This window comes from Hemitrygon akajei, chromosome 17, assembly GCF_048418815.1.
Source record: "Hemitrygon akajei chromosome 17, sHemAka1.3, whole genome shotgun sequence".
Lineage (NCBI taxonomy): Eukaryota > Metazoa > Chordata > Chondrichthyes > Myliobatiformes > Dasyatidae > Hemitrygon > Hemitrygon akajei.
In genome coordinates this window covers 83,438,636-83,462,257 of record NC_133140.1, presented here as the reverse complement: position 1 = coordinate 83,462,257, position 23,622 = coordinate 83,438,636, and the positions used below count along the sequence as shown (strand labels likewise).

Genomic DNA, 23,622 nt, shown 5'->3' with positions numbered 1-23,622 from the left:
TTCTCCTGGATGAGCTGCTAAGCCCCATCTGCCCGAAGTGACTGGTTTTAAGGAGCTAATAACCCATCTTTGCTCCTTCTCCTGTCAGTAGAAACGGGTCCACCAGGCTTAGTCGTTAAGCCACGGTTGAAGGCCAGAAGCTGGACTTGTCAGGTGCTACTTGTGACACACGACACTTGGAGCATTTCATAGGTAATAGGAGCTTGTCCGCACTGTGCCCGCCCCACCCCCCTCAGCTATGACATCATTAAGGAACTCTAATTACTACAGTTTAGCAGCAATGTGACTATGACATCACTTTGCACTGTAATTAACTTAGATTCATATTCAGACTTCAATGTACATTAAAACATGCAGTGAAATACGTCCTTTGCGTTAACTAGCACACCCTGAGGAGGTATTGCGGGCTGCCTGCAGTGATCTGTATGGATGGCATGAAAAACAGAGCTTTCAAGATTTAGGATTGTTTATTATTATTTGGGTGACGGGATGGAGAAACATCTCTCACAGAGTTGTGAGGCAGAGGCTCCCCTACCTCTGCTATTCTGCAGGTCACCTTTGGGCAAGGTGTAACCCCTGCTTAACCCCCTCCCCTCATATCAGAGTCACTTGAAGCCACAGGAGCAAGAGGTGGATGGTCGTGTAAGCAGCTGGTGCATATACAGGTCTTGGTTATGCAACCACTGGCACCAGGCGGACAGTCTCTGAAGAGTATTGATAATGGCTGGGGTCACCCATCTTGTAAAGACACTGTCCAGAGGAAGGCAATGGCAAATCACTTCTGGAGAAAAGTTTTGCCAAGAACAATCATGGCCATAGAAAGGCCATAATTGTTGCCCATATTATAAGACATGACACATAATAATGATGATAATGACTGTCATTGATCAGTATACAGTTAAAAAGGATCTGATGCAGCATAAAAAACCACAATAGCCATAAATACATAATAGAAACACAATGATTATAAATAGATATGATAGACATAGATATGTATAATACAATAATATATGCATAGATCCATCAGGTGATACTAGGCACAGGAGGTGACTGACAGGAAATGATAAAGTAGTGGTGATTGGGAGTGTGGAGGGGTGGGTTAGTGGGTGGAGGAGTTGATCAGCCTTACTGCTTGGGGAAAGTAACTGCTTTTGAGTCGGGACATCCTGGTGTGGATAATAAGCTGCACTCTTCACTGATACTGTGTTGCAACACACACACAAAATGCCGGAGGGCTCTGCAGGTCAAGCAGCAGCTATGGAGAGGAAAAAAAGAGTCAGTGTTTCAGGTCAAGATGATTCTTCAGGACTAATGAATGCCACTGTCTTGAGGAAGGAATATCCTCTCTATAGATGCTGCCTGACCTGCCAGGTTCCTCCAGCATTTTGTGTGTTACTCTGGATTTCCAGCATTTGCTGAGCCTCTTGTGTTTATGATTAATAGCTCCCGTATACATGTCACCATAACAGTTAACCAGTTGACCAAATGTAAGGAGGCGTATGTAGCAGAGATGCTGATGGAAGGGGTGTTCTTCCCCCAGCCCAGTTGGTGTACCGCTACAGGATATATTTCATTTCCAGTCACTCTCTTAGAAGATGTATTATCTTCCATCATGGTGTTGCTCCCACACCCACTCCATTCATCAGTCTTCCTTTGAGCTCAGCCTTCTCCGATTGCCAGCTGATCCATCTCTGTCACTCTCTCCAGCAGGGCTTGGATTTCGAAGCCAAGAAGTCCTACTCGCTGAAGGTGGAGGCAGCCAATGCGTTCTTCGACTCGCGTTTCGTCAGCAGGGGTCCGTTCAAGGATACAACCACGGTCAAGATCTCCGTGGAGGATGCTGATGAGCCTCCGGTATTCTCCCAGCCTGACTACGTCATGGAGGTCAACGAGAGTGCCCCGGCCGGAACGTCGGTGGGGCAGGTGCGCGCTATGGACCATGACCTGGGCCGCAGTCCCATCAGGTAAAGAGGCATGAGTTTTTATGTCGCCTTGTTAGTCCTTTTCATTATACTCAGAGGCACTGTACTGCCAATGAAACAGAACATAGAACTTACACCAGACCTGCGCAGCACAGGCCCTTCAGCCCATGATGTTGTGATGACATTATTTATTTATGTTTAGAGAGACGGTGTGAACAGGTCCTTCTGACCCTATCAGCCACACTGCCAAGCAACCTATCGATTTAACTCTAGCCTAATCACAGGGCAATTTACAGTTTTAAAATATTTGTATTGAGATTCGGCACAGAATAGGACCTACCAGCCCTTGGAGCTGCACTGCCCAGAAATCCACTAGCCCAATCACGGCACAATTTACAGTGACCAATTAACCTATCAGCTTTGGACAGTGGGAGGAAACCAGAGCACCCGGAGGAAACCCACATAGGCATGGAGAGAGCATACAAACTCCTAACAGGCAGCGATGGGAAATAACCAATTTATCCTCTGACCAGTACAATTTTGGACTGGGGAAGAAACTGGAGCACCTGGAGGAACCTCACAAACGGTCATGGAGAGAAGGTACAATGTCCTCACATACAGCAGGAGGACTGAACTCAGTTTGATGGCTCTGTACTAGTAGTACGCTAACCACTACATTACCATGTCACCCCTATTACGACCACTCCCTAATCTACTCTAAGGTCAATCTAACCCTTCCCTCCTATACAGTCCTCCATTTTGCTATCATCCGTATGTCTATCTAAAAGACTCTTAAATGTTTCTAATGTATCTGTCTCAGCCACCATCCCTGGCAGGGCATTCCACACATCCACCAGCCTACCTCCGACATCTCCCCCTATACTTGCCTCAAAAAGAGGAATAATGAAGTAGTGTTCATGGGTTCATGGATCTTTCAGAAATCTGATGGTACAGAGGATGAAGCTTTTCTTAAAACATTGAATTTGGGGCTTCAGACTCCTGTACCTCTTCCCTGTTGGTGGAAATGAGAAGGGGGCATGTCCCGTTTGATGAGACTCCTTCATGATAGATGCCAGCATTTTGAGGCCCTGTCTCTTGAATATGTCCTTGATGGTAGGAAGAGCTGTGCCCACAACTCTCCCGTAGCTCTTTTCAATCCTGTGCATTGCAGCCTCTGTACCAGACTGTGATGAAAGTTGTGATGAAGTTAGTCAGAATGCACTCCACCATTCATCTGTAGAAATCCAGGGTGTCTTTGGTGACATTCCAAATCTCCTTAAAGCCATAAAGAAATATAGTTGTTGTTGTGCCTTTTGTATGATGTCATCATTTTGTTGGGCCTAGGATAGATCTTACAAGATGTTAACATCCAGGAACTTGAAGGGTGTTGCTCACTCTTTGATGAGGTGTGTGTTCTCCTGATGTTCCCTTCCCGGTCCACAATCAATTACTTGGTATTACTGACATTGAGTGCAAGGTTGTTCTGCAACACAACTCGAGCAATAGCTGATCTATCCTGCTCCTGTACGCCTCATCATTGCCTTCTCAGATTATAACAACAGCGGTGTCACTGGCAAATTTGAAAATGGTGCTTGAGCCACACAACCCTGAGTGTCAAATGGAGAGCAGTGAGCTAAGCACACATACTTCAGGTGTACCGTGTTGATTGTCAGCCAAGAGGTGGTGTTATTATTGATTCACATCCATCATCAGAGATCCTCAGTACCCAGGCCATGCTCTTTTCTTGCTGTTGCCGTCAGGTAGAAGGTACATGTGCCTCAGGACTCACACCACCAGGTTTACAAACAGTTACTAGCCCGCAATCACCAGGCTCTTGAATAAAAGGGAATAACTGCATTCACTTGCCCATCCATTGAGATTTTCCCACAACTAATGATCTCACTTTAAGGACTCTTTATCACATAATTTCATATTCTCATGATTTATTGCTATTTACTTATATTTGCATTTGCACAGTTTGTTGTCTTCTGTACTCTGGTTGATCTTTCATTGATCCTGTGATGGTTACTATTCTATCGATTTTCTGTGTATGCTCATAAGAAAATGAATCTCAGGGCTTTATATGGTGACATACTATAAATGTACTTCGATAATAAATTTACTTTGAACTTCGAACATTGACTGTGGTCTTTTAATAAGGAAGTTAAGGATTCAATTGCAGCAGGATGTAAATATGACCATCTATGTTAATATATATATTACATTATAAATCCTTTTCTTCTGATATTTGTAATTTATCATATCTTTATGTTCCTCATATACCATTAAATATTTATTTCTCCTCTCACGTTAAAACTATTTCTAGACTTCCCAACCTGTGGCCATCTTCTTTTTCAACGCCTTTCATAATTGTATAAATCTCTATAAGATCACTCCTCAGCCTCTCTGCTTCAGAGAAAACAGCCTCAGCCTATTCAGTCTCTTCTTAGGACCTCAAGACATCCAGTCCAGGTACCCTCCCAAGCTTAATATTTTTGTGTTGTGATTACTATTACCGAGTGAGAAATCAGTCTTCAATCACTGCCTAGATTCTGGGAGTTGAAGTACAGCCAGGTGATTAGACTTTCTGAAGTGTGGATGTGGGATAGCACGGTGAGTGCTCTTGCTGGTGGTGTAACAGTGGTCCAGTGTGTTGGTTCCTCTTGTACTACAAGTGATCTGTTGTTGTCTGGGTTGAGTTGTTCTCTGATCTTGGCAATCTATTTGCAAACATTTCATCACCACACGAGGAGACATCATCAGTGTGCTGTTCATTTCTGCTGTGACCTCTGAATGATTTGTTGGTAATAATTTTTTATAGACTCTTTCAAGTTGGCCTGGTTAAACTCCTCCAAACTGATAGGGAAGGCATGAGGATGTGATGTTTCATGTCTGTCTGATCTTTACAATCGCTCAGTTTGTCTAGAGCCTATTTGACACTGGCCTAGAGGCACACACTCAATGATTCAGGAACAACTTCCCCTCTGCCATCTGATTTCTGAATGGACATTGAACCCATGATCATTACATCTTTACTTTTTTATGTTTGCAGTACTTACTTAATTTATCTATTTTATATATTTATTTATTGTAATTCATAGTCTTGATTTGATGTAATTCATTGGATTGTACTGCTGCGTAATTTTTACAGATTGTACATAAATTTCATGACATATGCTGGTGATATTAAACCTGATTCTGATTCTAACAAAAAAAAATCTGTCACACAGCAAGGTTCCGTGAACAACAAGGTGACTAGAAAACCCATTAACACAAGAGATTCTGCAGATGCTGGAAATCCAGAGCAACACATACAAAGTTCTGGAGTAACTCATCAGGTCAGGCAGCATCTATGGAGGGAAATAAACTGTTCAAGTTAAATCAGGTTTATGTCATTTAACTATATACATATATATAATGCATATAACCATATAATGTATACAGAAAGGTTTCCCCCAACCAGGTGTAAAACACCTTGGCTAAGACCCCTTACCAGGACTGGAAAGGAAAGAGGCAGAACCGGAAATAGAAGGTGAGGAGAGAGGAATTGGTACATGCTGGCAGGTGTTAGGAAAAGCCAGGTAAGGGGGAAAGGTGGATGTTTGGGGAAGAGGGGAATGAAGCGAGAAGCTGAATGGTAATAGGTAAGAAAGGTAAAGGGCTAAGTAAGTGTGCCATCCTTTACTACGAATTATGTCTTCTGCCCTATTGGAAGTGTCAATCCCAATTTTCTGGGCTTGTTGAAATACAAGTCTATGCCTGATCTTGAATGCTGAGGATTGAATTCCCAGTCCAGGAGAGTGAACAGAATCCTAAGCATTGGCTCAGAGTCCTTGGCAGATGCACTGTGTAGTACTTGTGCCAGCTGCATCTGGTTTATGGAGGAAAGTTGACCTTCTGTATTATATAGGGATCTGTCAGCACTGTTCACCATCATCATCTCTAGCTCCTAAACCTCAGTGCTGATTTTTTGTTTGCTTATGCCACTTTTATTTGTTGTTTTCTTTGCACATTGGTTGTTTTTCAGTCTTTGTGTGCAGATTTTCATTGATTCTATTGTATTTCTCTGTTCTACTCTGAATTCTTGCAATATAATTAATCTCAGTGTGGTATATGGTGGCATGCACTCATGGCCACTGTATTAAGAAACCCGTACACCTGCTCATTAATGCAAATATCTAATCAGCCAATCATATAGCAGCAGCTCAATGTGTTAAAGCACGCAGACACGGTCAAGAGGTTGTTGTTCAGACCAAATATCAGAATGGAGAAGAAATGTGATCTGGTGACTTTATCGGTGGAATGATTGCTGGTGCCGGACATGGTGGTTTGAGTATCTCAGAAACCGCCGATCTCCTGGGAATTTCACGCACAGCAGTCTCTAGAGTTTGCAGATAATGGTGCAAAGAAACAATCAAAAACATCCAGTGAGTGGCAGTTCTGTGGGCAAAAATACCTCGTTAGTGTGGGAGGTCAGAGGAGAATGGCCAGACTGGTTCAAGCTGACAGGAAGGTGACAATAACTCAAACAACCACGCGTTACAACAGTGGTGTGCAGAAGAGCATCTCTGAATGCCCAACACGTTGAACCTTAAAGAGGATGGGCGACAGCAGTAGAAGACTATAAACATACATTCAGTGGCTTCTTTATTAAGTAGAGGAGGTACCTAATAAAGTGGCCACTGGGAGTATATGTACCTCGATAATAAAGTGTCTTTGAATATTAAACTATTTTTTTACCAAGCACAAGCTGATATTCATGTAACCGTGTCATAAAATTATCAAACCAATTAAATTTTTGCATGGTGCAATGTAAGTTATGCAAGGTTTTGGGAGTTTTATAAACTTAGCAGCAAATCCTGGCTTCACCAGGTGAATTAGTCACTGTGACAACCTTTCTCTGTGACCGTCATGGTGGTCTCTCTAAAATTACTTCTGCAACTTATGGGCACGAGGGTTCAACAATTCAATGTGTTCTCCAATGTTGCAAATTAGATTTTCTTTAAAATTTACCATGGAACTGCTGACTGTTCATCATTTCTTGCCAGAAAATAGTACAGTCCTCTGTAATGCATTTTTAAATACTTTTATTTATATTGCACCATCATCTTATTAAAATATCCCCAAGTGATTCACAAGAAGGGATTTTAAACAAAATTTGTCTCCAGTTCGCATAGAGAAATAAAGAGACAGATGGCTCAACACTTTTAAGAAAGAGTTAGGTTAAATAGAAGAGCAATTTAATGATATTTGATAATTTAACTTTGTGCTGGTCACTGATGGTGGATTGATGGTAATTAAAAATGAATAAATGAAAGCTGGAAATGCTGGAAAGACTCAGGAGGTCAGGTAATGCCTGTGGAGTGAGAAAGAAGAGTTAATGTTTCATCTCAAAGACAGATGCTTTCCAAACCTGTCAGTGATGCCTCCTCTCTGAAGATGCTGCCTAACTTGTTGACTGATTACAGAGTTTTTCCTTTTTAGCTCCGATTTCCTGCATCTGTACTTGCAATAACACGTCATATTCTGTTAACTTTCCTGAGCAACATGTAAAACTCTGGAGGAACTCAGCAGAAAGGCTGCATCTATGGAAATGAATGAACAGTCAACGTCTGAGGCCTAAAACCCCATTAGCACTGGAAAGGAGGGGGGATAAAGCAGGAATAAGAAGGAGGGGGAGAAGATAGAGGACAAGCTAGGAGGTGATTGGTGAAGCCAGGTTGATAGGGAAAGGAAGATGAAGTAAGAAACTAGGAGGTGAATGGTGTAAAAGGACTGAAGAAGGAATTATAATTGATGTAGGTGCTTCTGAACAATAGTCACTGAAGCAGGTTACCATGTTCTCATGTTCTACTTCACGAAGCCTGTGTGAAGTAAGTGGGTACCTCAGAATTAAGAAGAGAGACGGGAGAGGCAAAAATGACCAGAAGTTGGAGAAATTGATGTTCATGCCATCAGATTGAAGTTATTCTTCCCGATTTGGAGAGGTATAATATGATTAGGAATAGTCTGCATGGCTTTGTAAAGAGAAGGTCGTGCCTTACAAGCCTGATTGAATTTTTTGAGGATGTGACTAAACACATTGATGAAGGAAGAGCAGTAGATGTAGTGTATATGGATTTCAGCAAGGCATTTGTTAAGGTACCCCATGCAAGGCTTATTGAGAAAGTAAGGAGATATGGGACCCAAGGGGTCATTGCTTTGTGGATCCAGAACTGACTTGTCCACAGAAGGCGAAGAGTGGTTGTAGACAGGTCATATTCTGCATGGAGGTTGATCACCAGTGCTGTGCCTCAGGGATCTGTTCTGGGTCCCTTACTCTTCGTGATTTTTATAAATGACCTGGGTGAGGAAGTGGAGGGATGGGTTAGTAAGTTTTCAGATGACACAAAGGTTGGGGGCGTTGTGGATAGTGTGGAGGGCTGTCAGAGGTTAGAGCGGGACATTGATAGGATGCAAAACTGGGCTGAGAAGTGGCAGATGGAGTTCAACCCAGATAAGTGTGAAGTGGTTCATTTTGGTTGGTCAAATATGATGGCAGAATATAGTATTAATGGTAAGACTCTTGGCAGCGTGGAGGATCAGAGGGATCTTGGGGTCTGAGTCCATAGGATGCTCAGAAAGCAGCTGCACATGTTGACTCTGTGGTTAAGAAGGTGTATGGTGCATTGGTAGGACCCCTGCTCAGACCCCACTTGGAGTACTGTGCTCAGTTCTGGTCACCTCATGTGAAGGATGTGGAAACCATAGAAAGGGTGCAGAGGAGATTTACAAGGATGTTGCCTGGATTGGGGAGCATGCCTTATGAGAATAGGTTGAGTGAATTTGGTCTTTTCTCCTTGGACTGATGGAGGATGAGAGGTGACCTGATAGAGGTGTATAAGATGATGAGAGGCATTGACCGTGTGGATAGTTGGAGGCTGAAATGGTTTGCCACAAGGACACAGGTTTAAGGTGCTGGGGAGTAGGTACAGAGGAGATGTCGGGTAAGTTTTTTACTCAAAGAGTGGTGAGTGCGTGGAATGGGCTGCCAGCAACGGTGGTGGAGGCTGATATGATAGGGTCTTTTAAGAAACTTTTAGATAGGTACATGGAGCTTAGTAAAATAGAGGGCTATAGGCAAGCCTAGTAATTTCTAAGGTAGGGACATCTTCAGTCCAGCTTTGTGGGCCGAAGGGCCTGTATTGTGCTGTAGGTTTTGTATGTTTCTGTATGATTGCAGCTCTACCTATACACCAGCTATTTCTGTGATCTATCACAATCTTATTGAATGATAATGCAGGCTGCAGAGGTACAATAGGTCTTATTTATATGTCTATAATTATTTGCCACAATAAGATGCCTCAACATGCATCACTGGAATATTTTTGGAAAATCAGGACGTCCAGGCAAATTATTTGATATAGAGGGGTCAATCAGTTCCCTTACATTTAAACTATAAGAGCATAAGATATAGGAGCAGAATTAGCTATTTAGTCGATCAAGTCTGCTTCACCATTCCATCAGGGCTGATTCATTATCCTTCTCAACCCAGTTCTCTTGCTTTCTCCCCATAACCTTTGATGCCCTGAGTAATCAAGAGCATCCACTTTAAATATACTGAATGATGGCCTCCACAGCCATCTGTGGCAATGAATTCCACCGATTCACCACCCTCTGGCTAAAGAAATTCCTTTGCATCTCTATTCAAAATGGGTGTCCCTTTATTTTGAGGGTGTGCCTTCTGGTCATAGACGCCAACTATAGAAATATTCTCTCCACATCTACTCTAGCTAGGGCTTTTGAATTTGAAAATCCACCCCCCAATTCTTCTAAACTCCAGCGAGCACAGGCCCAGAGCCATCAAACACTCCTTATAAGTGAACCTTTTCATTCCTGGAATCATTCTTGTGAACCTCCTCTGGACTCTCCCCAATGCCAGCATGGTATTTCTTAGATAAGGGGTCCAAAAATTGCTCACAACACTCCCAAGTGCAGTCTGACCAATGCCCTATAAAACCTCACCATTATATCCCTGCTTTTAAATTCCGGCCCTCTCGAACTGAAGCCTAACATTGCATTTGCCTTCTTTACCACTAATTCAACCTGCAAGTTAACCTTTTTTTTTGATACTGTGCTCCTGCTAAAATGGACACACTGTGGTTTCAATCCCCTGTGGCTGGAGAGAGTTATTACAATTGAGCTGGAAAACAAATTTCATCCCTCCTTATTGGAAAATCACAACATAAAATTAGCATTCTCACTTATGCTGTACATCAGTGGAAATGTAATTGTGAAAAGGAACTGAGTATTACATTTCAATGTAAGTGAATTGCAAAAGTGGGATTTTACAAATCTCTTTTCACAACTTTGGAATTAGATTCTAGCAGGCTGCATGATGGGCTCAGTGCTCCAGTAATCCCAGCTGCATTTGATCTGTTTGACAACAGTGCTTTGCAAATGTAAGCTCCCCAGAGGACGAGACTGCGGAGCAGCTATGTGTGGGACACATTGCTTTCTGTCACGAGTTGTTACTTGTCTCCCCAGACACCCGCCAACTGGAAGGCAGTGATAGATTCGCAAACTATTTCCAGCGTCTGCAGGCGACGATTCCAACTTATAATAACTTAGATCTGCCGGCTGAATCAAAATGGCTTTCCTTTGAGGGAGGATGGTGATTGAGGCAGGGCTGTTCAATTCTTAAAATGCTGGGGATGCGAATTTAAATCCGACACAGAACTGTTCTTTTAATTTGAGAGCTCTCTTTGAAAAGTGTTAGACTCGACTGACAGCACCTGCATATTTACTAGGTTTCAGCCCTCTAGTTCAAACGCTCCATGTTGTCGCTTAAGTTGACGGGGTGATTAAGAAGGCATATAGTCAGGGGATTGAGTTTAAAAGGTAATGGTGCAGCTCTTTGAAACCATTGTTAGATCACATCTGGATAATTGTGTTCAGTTCTGGTCGCCTCAGTTCTGATATGGAAGTTTCAGAGAGGGTGCAGAGGAGGAATAAGCTCTTAGCTTTCTGGCTGGGTACAAGTATCGATTTCAACCGATGTTTCGATAACGAACTCTGCCATCTTCATCAAGGATGATGCCTGGGCATGTCAAGTCCAGTGGTATTTATATCCCATTGTCTGTCTGTCCTGATTGGTTAGTCCTCTTCCAATCAGGTTTTTGCTGTCCCACCGTGTTTACAATCAAATTCCAGTTCTTATTTAGAGCCAGACCTTCACCTTTGTTAAAATTATTGCGGGGACTTACCAGGATGCTGCCTGGATCAAACAGCATTTGTTTATGAGTGAATTTTCTGCTTGGAGTGAAGGAGGATGAGAGGTGACCTGAAGATGAAGAGCAGCAAAACACCCTGCCTGAGTAGTGGTAAAGTTAGATACATCTGTCATCATTATGTGCCGTGTGATATGACATGGACGATCGCGGTCCCATGAGTATCAATGGTTTTGGCAATTTTTTCAGTGTAAGTGGTTTGCCATTGCCATTGCCATTTACAATGGTGTTTAAGAAACTCTGAAATAGGCACATGGATTATACAAAAATGGAGGGCTGTATAGGAGGGAAGGGTTAGATTGATCTTAGAGTAGGTTGCAACATCGTGGGCTGAAAGGCCTATACTCTGCTATCATGTTCTATGGTCTTTGTTCATATGTGAGTGGTCACGAGTGTGTGTGTACCTCCACACACATTCCAGCTACATGTATGTTTGTGTACGTGGCTGTCTCTGTCTGCATATGCTTATAAGATCATAAGATATGCTGTAGGATCAGAATAGGGCCATTTGGCCCAATGAGTCCTCTCTGCTATTTTATCATGGCTGATCCATTTTTCCTCTCAGCCCCAATCTCCTGCCTTCTCCCTGTATTCTTTCATGCCCTGACTAATCAAGAATTTATCAACCTCTGCTTCAAATATACCCAATCACCTGACCTCCACAGATACCTGTAGCAAAGCATTCCACAGATTTATCACTCTCTGGCTAAAGAAATTACTCCCCATATCTGTTCTAAAAGGACATCCCTTTATTCTGAGGCTGTGTTCTCTGGAAATTACAGCATAGAAAACATCCTCTCCATATCCACTCTATCAAGGCCTTTCAACACTTAATAGGTTTCATTGAGATCCCCTCCTCATTCTTCTGAATTCCAGTGAGTATGTGCCTGTATGCTTCAAAGGTTCATTTATCATCCATTTTACCACTCTCAAACTCTTCAGTTCTCTGGGTAGCCATGAAATCAAGAAAGAAGAGAAAGGCAGCACGAATATCAACCTCCAAATTCTACCTCCCTGAAAAAAAACAAATAAAAACAGAATAGGTACATAAACTATTCGACCACCCCTCCCCCATTCCTCTTCCCACACAAAAAAACCAGGAACACAACATATCGGGCACATTGATCTCTAAAGACAAAAACAAGAACATCGGCCCCAAAAAAAACCCCAAAGAATATAAAAACTATTAAGGCAGAAAAGAAGTCTATAGTCCAAAGTCCAAATCTGAATGCAAGAAACACCTGGACAACAGTCTGCAGCGGCAGACCCTCCCCTCTCCGGTGCAGAGCATCTGATCAAAAGGCAAGCGGACAGCGCTCACCCTCTGCACTCGCTTCGGTGCTTCAATCTCCCTCGTCACTTTGATCAGCGAAAAATGGGAGCTTTAATCAGCGAAGTGAAGCCAAGCGTTGCCTTGTGCCCCGTCCTACAGCCTGCCCGCTATGAGGTTTGCGCATGCCTCTTGGACATTGCAGAGCACTGGGACACCCAAACGATCACCAAACTTTCGCACTCGCCTTGATGTTTCAGTCGTCCTCGTCCCTTTAATTGGCAAACAGTGGATGTTATAATCGGCGAAATGGGGTGAAAAGTCATTTCACGTGCCATCCTGTAGGCTTCTCGCCGCAAGGTTTGCTCACACTGAGTCTGCCTCCCGGAATCTCAGAGTGCCGAAGCACCCAAACAGCAAAATACAGTCTCTCAACAGTTTCAGAATCACATTCGAGACGAGAAACAAATGTAAAAGACAAAAAAGAAGTGAAAAAGATGGTTCCATAATCCATCCAGAAGATGTCGACTAAAGGAGCATTGTATGCAGACTCCATCTTGCATGTGTGTGTGTGTGTGTGTGTGTGTGTGTGTGTGTGTGTGTGTGTGTGTGTGTGTGTGTGTGTGTGTGTGTGTGTGTGTGTGTGTGTGTGTGTGTGTGTGTGTGTGTGTGTGTGTGTGAGTGTGAATCAGTATCAGATTTATTATCACTGTCGTACTATATGTCACGAAGTCTGTTGTTTTGTAGCAGTGTCACAATGCAATGCATCAAAAATCATTATAGAAGCAGTAAGAAATACTGTATAGAAATAAAAAAGATAACTAGTGCAATTGAGAGCAAAATAGTGAGGTAGTGCTCTTGGATTTATGGACTGTTCAGAAATCTGGTGGTGGAGTGGAAGAAGCTGTTCTTTTAATGTGTGTCTTCAGGGCCTGTACCTCTGCTCTGGGGGTAATACTGAAAAGAGAGCATGTCCTGTATAGTGAGTGTCCTTAATGATGGATGATGCCTTCTTGAGGCACCTCCTTTTGAAGATGTTTTCAATATTGGGGAGGCTACTGCCCATGATGGAGCTGAATGAGTTTAAAACCCTCTGCAGTTTTTACTAATCCTATACCGTGGCCCCTCCATACCAGATGGTGATGCTATCCATGGTACATTGGTGGAAATTTGCAAGAGCCTTGGTGACATGCCAAATCTCCTCAAACTCCTAATGAAGTACAGCCTACAGGTATTTGGGGGGGGGGGTGGTGTGTGTGTGTGTGTGTGTACCACAGGTATTTGGGTTTGGGTGTGTATACACACCCCTCTGACAGCGTAGAATCTCAATCTCCTCATTGCGGGAGAGGGTGCATTTGTCAAAACCCAAAGGCCATCTGTTGCTCCGACTCAACCATGGATGTTGCATACTAGTTGTCCACATTGTATATGCAAGCCAGTACGCAGCACATAAGACCATAAGCTGTTAGAGCAGAATTAGGCCATTTGGTCCATTGAGTATACTCTGCCATTTTATCATGCCTGATCCATTTCCCTCTCAAACAAATTCTTTTGCCTTTTCCCCATAACCTTTCACACCCTGACCTGATTCACCACCATCTGGCTAACAAAATTCCTCCTCATTTGAAGCCAGGGCAGTACAGCAAGCTCCCCCTCTCCACTGATAAACCTAAAGGAACGGAAGAGACCGATACAGTTTGGCACCTGCGTTATCGCAGGAGTTGCCAGTCAAGGTTGAACTCGGCGTGGGACTCCAGCTCTAGACTTTCCTTCGGGGTTTACAGCCGAAGCCTTTCCTGAGCAGGTATTTGCACATGGCTCTGGAGGTTTGAGATCAGAGTTTTCCTTCTCCGACAATCCAGGAGACCTTTACAAACTGTGTGTGTAGAATTCTTCATTAATCACAAGTGAAAATAAAAATAAAGATGTGAACAGCAAGTGAGCTTTTGATGCTGGCAATTGGCCCGAAAACGACACATGCTATTTTATCGAAAGCAACCCATTCTCCCCTTGCGTACTGAGAGGGCATGGGTCCAGAACTGAGGAGTTGGTACAAATACCCAAGCTTTCACAGCAAGCATGGCAAGATGCCTTGTTCATTAACACAGGGTGCAAATATCCTAATCAGTCATTAACCCTCTAATTGCCAAAAACTCAAAACAATACCTGCAAGGTACTTGAAACAAACAAGGCTCCTCTTATTGTAACAGACTAACTAGACCTTGCTTTGGCTGAGCTCAGGAAGGAGTATGAAAATTAAAGTACTATTAATCCTCTCAACACTTTTTTACTGACAGACTTTAGGTTTATTTTTAAATCATCCACTCACCAATCATTTTATTTATTTATTGATTGATTGATTGAGTGTGGAATAGGCCCTTCTGGCCCTTTGAGCCAGACCACCCATCAATCCCTAATTTATCCCTAGCCTAATCAGAGGACAATTTACAATAGCCAATTCACCTACTAACCGGTATGTCTTTGGACTGTGGGAGGAAACCCATACAGTAATGGGAAGAACGTACAGACTTCTTACAGGCAGCAGCGGGAATTGAACACTGGTCATTGGTACTGTAAAGCATTGTACTAACCATTATGCTACCATGCTTTGTCTTGTCTCCTCTCTAACGAGTTTTAGCATTTGTTATGTTGTTATACATCTATAGTCAGAAATAAACATTTGATGTTTCAGGCTGAGACCCTTTCCTGATGAAGGATCTTGGCCCAAGACATCAAATGTTATTCTTCTCCATAGATGCTGCCTGGCCTGCTGAGTTCTTCAGCATTTTGTGTGTGTTTCTGAAGATTTTCAGCACCTGCAGAATCTCTTATGTTTATATGTTCCTATTAACACAGGGCAAGTATTTCACAAGTTGCTTTTCAAATTATATTTAATGCTGAGGTAAAGGTGAGAGGGGTCATCACCAGTGGACCACAAATGGTGGACATCAAGCAGTGTTTTTCAAGAGGAGTATTGTAGGGAATGGAGGTGTGATTGGAGAGAGGAGAGTGAGAGACGACCTGATAGAGGTGTGTAGGATGTTATGAGGCATAGACAGACTGGACCTGGAAACCTGCAGATTCCCTTCCATACCTTACTAGAAAAAAAAAACACGGTCTCTTCATCGCAAGTTGATAGGATGGTTAAGAAGGCGTATGAAGTGTTGGCCTTCATTAGTCATGGGATTGAGATCAAGAGCCATGAGGTAATGTTGCAGCTCTATAAAACCCCGGTTGGACCATACTTGGAATATTGTGTTCAGCTCTGGTCACCTCATTATAGGAAGGATGTGGAAGCTTTAGAGGGTTCAGAGGAGATTTACCAGTTTGCTGCCTGGATTAGAGAGCATGTCTTACAGATCAGATGAGCAAACTAATTTCTGACATTCTCTGTTATAACAGGTTAGAGAGAGATGAGTGAGATGTAAGGAGAAGTAAAGAGTTGGGCTTGGGGTCAACAAAAAATTATGAGTCTGGAACTTTGGTCCTGGGGGTCTATCCTTAAAATCCTGTGACATCCTAGGATTCTAGGATTATGGGACAAGAGCTAGATAGATTCATTCATATTCATTCTCTCTCTCTCTCTCTCTCTCTCTCTCTCTCTCTCTCTCTCTCTCTCTCTCTCTCTCTCTCTCTCTCTCTCTCTCTCTCTCTCTCTCTCTCTCGCTCCCCCTCCCTCTCCCCCTCCCTCTCTCTCCCTCCCCTCTCTCTCTCTCTCCCCTCTCTCTCTCTCCTCCTCTCTCTCCCCCTCTCCTCCTCTCTCTCCCCCTCTCTCCCCCTCTCTCCCCCTCTCTCCCCCTCTCCCCCCCTCTCTCCCTCCCTCCCTCCCTCTCCCTCTCTCTCACACACCTTCCTTTTACTCAAACCCAATCCACAACCTGTAGATATTAATTCTACTGCCCTAGCAGTTAAAAATAGCTTGGCAAACACTCCAAATAAAGATGGAGCTGTATAAAATTAATAGGCATATGAATATTTTACATTTCAATATTGTATTACACGACTTAGTCGTCAGGAAAATCTGCTCTGTGCGTTGTCATTGGTATCAGTGACAGTTGGTCCATATCACACTTTGATTCTCTTCTCACTTTACCTCTTCAGTTTGGCTGAAGTGCCGCGTGTGATAACATTCTCCCCCTCACACCCCCACTCCCCCACTTCCCTGCTGGCATCTGGCCTTCCCAGCTGCTTCCAACTGCTCAAAAACCTTATCTGAAAGCCATTGTTACGTTTAACCCATGCAGGTCCAAAGGGAACTCTGCCTTCTGGACTCAGGAGGCACTGAGCTCAAAACAATGAGAGCAGAAATTCATCAGGATTCTGTCAACTGGAAAAGGCAGAAAGCTGAAGGCTTTATAGGGCATTGGTCAGACCATACTTGAGTATTGTGAATCATTTTGGACCCCTTATCTACGAAAGGATGTGCTGGCATTGGGGAGGGCCCAGAGGAGGATCGTCAGAATTATCCCAGGAATGAAAGGTTTAATGTATAAGGAGCATTTGATGGCTCTGGGTGTACTACCCATAGTGCTTTCCCCTTACATTCCTTCTTTACCTTTCCTGCCTATCCCCTCCCTGCTTCCCCTCCCCCACCCCTTGATCTTTCCTCTTACTGGTTTTTCACCTGGCACCTACCAGCCTTCTCCTTCCCACCCTCCCCCCACCTTCTTTATAGGGCCCCTGCCCCCTCCCTCTTCAGTCCTGACGAAGGGTCTCGGCCCGAAACGTTGACTGTTCGTTTCCACGGATGCTGCCCGACCTGCTGAGCTCCTCCAGCGTGTTGCTGAGATCTCATTGAAACCTATCAAATATTGAAAAGCTTAAATAGAGTAGATGTGCCGAGAACCTTCTTTGAGACTCGTGAAGAAGTCCAGAATCCTGAAGAAGGGTTTCGGCCTGAAACAGCAACTGTTTACTTTTTTCCATCGATGCTGCCTGACCTGCTGATTTCCTCCAGCATTTTGTGTATGTTACTTTGGATTTCCAACGTCTGAAGATTTTCTTGTGTTTGTGGTACCCATTATGGCAGGATTCTAAGCAGTGTGGATGATCAGAGGGATCATAGGATCCATGCCCATAGATGCCTCAAAGTTACTGTGCAAGTTGATACGGTGAATAAGAAAGCGTATGATGTGTTGGCCTTCATCAGATGGGGAATTGTTTCAAGATCATATTGCAGCTTCGTAAAACTCTGGTTAGACCACACTAGGAATCTTGTGTGAAATTTTGTTTGCCTCCTTATAGAATGGATGAGGAGAATGTGGATAGGGGGCAGAAGAGGTATACCAGTGCAGATTTGAGTATATGAGCTATAAGGAAACATAATAAGATTACAAGATATAGGAATTAAGCCATTCAGCCTATCAAGTCTGTTCTGCCATTCCATTATAGCTGATTTATTGTCCCTCTCAATCCCATTCTCCTGACTTCTCCCCATGATCTTTGATGCCCTGACTAATCAAGAACCTATCAACTTCTGCTTTAAATATACCCAATGACTTGGCCTCCACACCTGCCTGTGACATTGAATTCCACTGATACATTGCCCTCTGGCTAAAATGGACGTCCCTCTATTCTGAGGCTGTGCCCTCTGGTCCTAGACTCACCTACTATAGGAAACATTCTCTCGACATGCACCCTATCTAGAGCTTTCAATATTCAAGGGTTCAGTCAAAGTTCTTCCTAGAGCATCAGAGGTGGAAGGAAGACGTGACAGAAATTTATATAAAATTCTGAGAGGCTTAAATAAGGTAGACAGTCACAATCTTTTCCCCAGGATAGAAATGTCAGAGTCAAAATCAGGTTTATAATCGCTGACATATGCCGTGAAATGTGTTGTTTTGCAGCAGCAGGGCGGTGCTATACACAAAAATTACTATAACTTAGAAAAAAATAGGTGTAAAATATGAATAGTGAGGCAGAATTCATGTGTGGTTCAGAAATCTGATGTTGGAGGGAAGAAGCTGTTCCCTAAACAATGTGTATGGGTCTTCAATTTGCTGTACATCCTCCCCAGTGAGACTAAATGATGCTGTTGTATCTGCCGTAACCACTTCGTCTGGCAGCTCGTTCCATATTCTCTCCACCCTGTGCGTGAAAACGTTGCCTCCCATGTTCCTTTCATTTAGACTTCCCTACCCCAGGAACAAAGACTGCTTCCATTTATGTTACATAGTATATGCTCTCAAACATGAGAAAATCTGCAGATGCAGGAAATCCAAAGCAACACATGGCTTAACATTATAATGTTTCTCAATTTGAAACACTAATCATCACCTCACTCTCCTACCTTCCAAGGAGTGAGGACCTATCCTGGCCATATCTCTGAGGCACACAATCAACGATTCAGGAACAGCTTCTTGCCCTTTGCCATCAGATTTCTGAAGGGACATTGAAACCATGGACACTACCTCACTACTTTTTGCATGACTTATTGAACTATTTACTGTAATTCACAGTTATTTTATTATTATGTACTACATTGTACTGCTGTCGGAAAATCAACAAATTTCACAATATATGCTGGTGATATTAAGCCTGATTCTGATATTGCAGCCCTTATAGTCCTGTTTGCACTCCTTCCACTTTAACAACATCTTTTCAATAATAGGGTGACCAAAACTCTGCATGCTGCTTCAAATGTGGCTTCCCCAACTGCAACATAATGTTCTAATTCCTATACTCAGTTAAGGTCAGCCTGCTAAATTTCTTTTTCACCTCCTTGTCTGCCTGTGTTGCTACTTTCAACAGACTATGCTCTTGCACTTCTGTTCCATAACACTTCCTATTGTCCTACCATTCATAGTATGAGCTGCACACTGGCTTGACACTGTACAGACCAGAGGAATATGTGCCACGTATGATGTTGCGATGCCGCAAGTAGTGCTGATGCCCTACAGCTCCTGTAACCTGGGCCATTCCTGATGTATGATGCAGCTCGTGTAGTGGTCAAACATTATCTGTATGTTTGAAGTGCGTCATTTGCGTCAATAACCAACACAGTCCGAGGATGCGCTCCAAGGCAGCCTGCGAGTGCTTCCAGCATCAGACTTACTTATCCTAACCCGCATGTCCCTGGATGCGGGAGGAAACCCAAAGGGCATACAAATGCCTTACAGACAACAGCGGGAACTGAACCCTGATCATCCACTCACTAGCACTGTGAGGCGTTGTGCTAACACTATGCTATTGTGCCGACCAACCACCTTGAAAGAACCACGCTGCAAGACCAAGGGTTTGTGCGGGTGGGTAGTAGGTTGATGAACCGGTACCTGGGATTCAGTTACAGGCTAAATTCCAATGGAGCTGTTCTGAGGGAATTATATACGGAATAACAGACACCCAGAGAAAGAGTTAAAACCTGAAATCTAATAATGTAATTATTATTACTCTGCTTGTAACTCAAGTTAGCAGCGCATGTTGGCTGCTGATACAAGGAGAGGCTGGATGATTAAATGGAAAGTGTCCCGCTTTGTAGAACTACCATTCATCAAATGGATTAGTCCAAGAATTTTGCTCAAAAATAATTCAGAGAGCAGTTAGGAGCCTGACTGACCACCTACGGATCTTCATTTTGCTCCAGATTCCTGAAGACATTTCCATTTTCACAGTCACTCCTGGCTCTCTTTTGCTGTCTGTGTAAACCTTCTGAATCTCAGCCCTACAATAAGTCCATAAGACATAAGAGCAGAACCGGGCCATTCAGCCCATCGAGTCTGTTCTGCTATTCAATCATGGCTGATATCCCTCTCAGCCTTATTCTCCTGCCTTCTCCCCTGTAACCTTTAAAAGCCTGACTAATCAAGGAGCTATCATCCTCTACTTTAAATATAGCGATTGACTTGGCCTCCACATCCATCTGAGTTTACCTTAGAACTAACATTTTTGTTTTTCTATATTTAAATGTACAAAACCCTTTGATTAGAGGAGGTTTATGTGCAGTAAGAGCTGAGAGTGTGTTAATATTTGGTGTCAAATTATCACATTATTTATTATTTTTTATTTAGAGTTGCAGCACAGTAACAGGCCCTTCTGGCCCAGTGGGCTGTGCTGCCCTGCCCAATTACAACCCCTGTGACCAATTAACCTACTAACCTGTACGTCTTTGGAACGTGGGAGGAAACTGGAGCACCCAGAGGAAGCCCGCATGGTCATGGAGAGAATGTACAAACTCCTTACAGATATCAGTGGGTATTGAACCTATATCACCAGCTAAATAACGTTACGCTAACAGCCACACTACTGCCCCAACGGCTGAAGTACAGAATAACAGATATCTGGGAATGTGTTACAGACTGGGATCTAAACCAGAAGTCCAACTTATCTATATATAGAATAACAGATTCTCAAGAGTGGGTTCAATACTAGAATCTAATCAAGGGGTTTGAGGAGATTATATATAGAATAACAGTCTCCATAAGATATAGGATCAGAATTAGGATATTCGGTCTAACTTGTCTGCTCTGCAAACTCTGGGGAGTGAGTTACAGATTAGAATTTAGTACTGTGGTTTAGAGTATAGAATAAAAGATACTTGGTCGTGAATTACATATTGGAATTTAATTGAGTGCTTTGAGGTGTTTATGTTCAGGACAGAGTTACAGACTGGGATCTGATTGAACATGGAACAGCAGATCGAAGAAACCACAGGTTGAAGGGATTGGGTGGTGTATATTCCAAGTAGCTAATCACCACCCATTCAGTAACAAAATCAACAAGGCCCTTACATCATCTTTAAGAGTTTAAGATGCTTTTAGATGGACATATGAATGAGAAATATATACAATGTACATCCTGAAATGCTTTTTCTTTCCAACCATCCACGGAAACAGAGGAGTGCCCCAAAGAATGAATGACAGTTAAATGTTAGTACCCCAAAGCCACCCCCCCCAGCTCCCCCTCCCACGTTTAAGCAGCAGCAAGCAACAATCCCCTCTCCCCCACCAGCAAAAAAAGCATCAGCACCCACTATCGAACACTAAAGCGTGTAGCAAAGCATCAATAAAGACACAAACTTGCAGTACCCCAAAGACTACTTGTTCACCCGGTAATTCGACATACCACAGACTTTCTCTCTCCCTAATAAGGGAAAAAGAGGTGTCTCTGTTTCACAGCGAGAGGGGACACATAACAAACAACTCGCTGCTTTACGATGTTAAAAGTCCATTGTGTTGCTTTTTCCGAGCTCTATGCCCAAAGAACTCAGGTCTGTGGGCACACAGCCAGCAGCCAGCTTGATGTTTTCGATCTTCTGTCTCCCATGACTTTACCGGATTCTTACAGAGACACCGACCTTCGGTCCGCCCGTCTCCAAAGCCGCGAGATCCCAGAACTCCGCAGGCGAGCTAATCTCGCCAATTTGTTTTACCATTTAGAGTTGTTAACCCTGAGCTGAACACCTTAAACCTGGAGGACCGGTTGACAACTCTTAGTCTGGCCTCTACCTTTCGATCTGTTTGGCATGGGTGACCCTACCAAGTGCCACAGTATTGACTCCAGCCAGCATAGATCTCTGGGTCATTGAGGCACGGAAGTCACCAAACCCAACGACAAGGTTGTGTCCTCTTGGAGAACGAGTTGTAAAGATGGCTTGTAAATATGAAGGGAATAGAGGGATATGGATGATAGGCAGGAGGAGGATATCTTGTACAAATTACAAAGAAGCATACAAACACAGAAAACCTACTGCACAAAACACACCCTTCGGCCCACAATGCTGTGCCGAACATGTACTTACTTTAGAAATTACCTAGGGTTACCCATAGCCTTCTATTTTTCTAAGCTCCATGTACCTATCCAAGTGTCTCTTAAAAGACCCTATTGTATCCGTCTCCACCACTGTTTCCGGCAGCCCATTCCACACACTCACCACTCTCTGCATAAAAAACATATTCCTAACATCTCAGATCTCTGTACCTACTTTCAAGCACCTTAAAACTGTGTCCTCTCATGTTAGCCATTTCAGTCCTGGGAAAAAGCCTCTGACTATCCACATGATCAATGCCTCTCATCATTCGTATACACCTCTATCAGGTCACCTCTGATCCTCTGTTGCTCCAAGGAGAAAAGGTCGAGTTCACTCAACCTATTCTCATAAGGCATGCTCCCCAATCCAGGCAACATCCTTGTAAATCTCCTGTGCACCCTTTCTATAGTTTCCACATCCTTCCTGTAGTGAAGTGACCAGAACTGAGCATAGTATTCCAAGTGGGGTCTGACCAGGATCCTATATAACTGTAACGTTAACTCTCAGCTCTTGAACTCAATCCCCTAATTGATGAAGGCCAATGCACCGTTAGCCTTCTGAACCACACAGTCAACCTGCACAGCAGTTTTGAGTGTCCTATGGACTTGGAACCAAGATCCCACTGATCCTCCACACTGCCAAGAGTCTTATCATTAATACTATATTCTGCCATCATATTTCACCTATGAAAATGAACCACCTCACACTTATCTGGGTTGAACTCCGCCTGCCACTTCTCAGCCCAGATTTGTATCATATCGATGTCCCGCTGTAACCTCTGACAGCCCTCCACACTATCCACAGCACCTCAACCTTTGCATCATCAGCAAACTTACTAACCCTGAAGTTGACATCAAGATTTCCACAACATTGTCAGACAAATGGTCGATTCAGTACTATACTGTTCTATGTTCTAGCCAATTTGTGTTTGAATCAAGGGATCACAGAGTTGAAAGAAGCTATTCAGCCCTTCAAGTCTATACTGGTCATAAGAGTAATCCAGTTAACCCCACACTACCGCCCTCTCCCCAGTGCTCAGTTACCCCATTCTTCATTTCATGTTCTAGATATTTATTGCTTATTTATTAATTATTATTACTGCCTTCATTTGTATTTGCCCAGTTTGTTGTCTTTTGCACACTGGTGGAACTCCCAAGTTGGTGCAGTCTTTCACTGATTTCATTTTGGTTATTATTCTATTATGGATTTATTGAATATCCCTGCAAGAAAACAAATCTCAGGGTTGTACGTAGTGACATGTTTGTACTTTGATAATAAATTCACTTTGAATTTTGAACCTATCCAGCTGTCTTCTGCTCTCTGCAGTTCAATCTGCCACACTACCTCCCCCGGCCGTGCATCACACTTTGGTACATACACGGTTTAACTCTTTCGAGAATCTGCTTCACTCTGTGC

At 43.2% G+C, this 23,622-nt stretch overlaps 1 protein-coding gene across 3 annotated transcripts in view; it reads left to right on the top strand.

The window, feature by feature from the left end:
• Positions 1 to 23,622, top strand: part of LOC140740855 (cadherin-11-like) — a 249,554-nt gene that overhangs the window by 152,934 nt on the left and 72,998 nt on the right. For 2 of the 3 annotated variants that reach the window (XM_073070418.1, XM_073070419.1), the window contains exon 7: positions 1,708 to 1,964. In XM_073070418.1, the coding sequence (XP_072926519.1) occupies positions 1,708 to 1,964 (257 nt within the window). The remainder of the gene's footprint in view (positions 1 to 1,707; positions 1,965 to 23,622) is intronic. The other variant, XM_073070420.1, reaches the window with a different exon arrangement.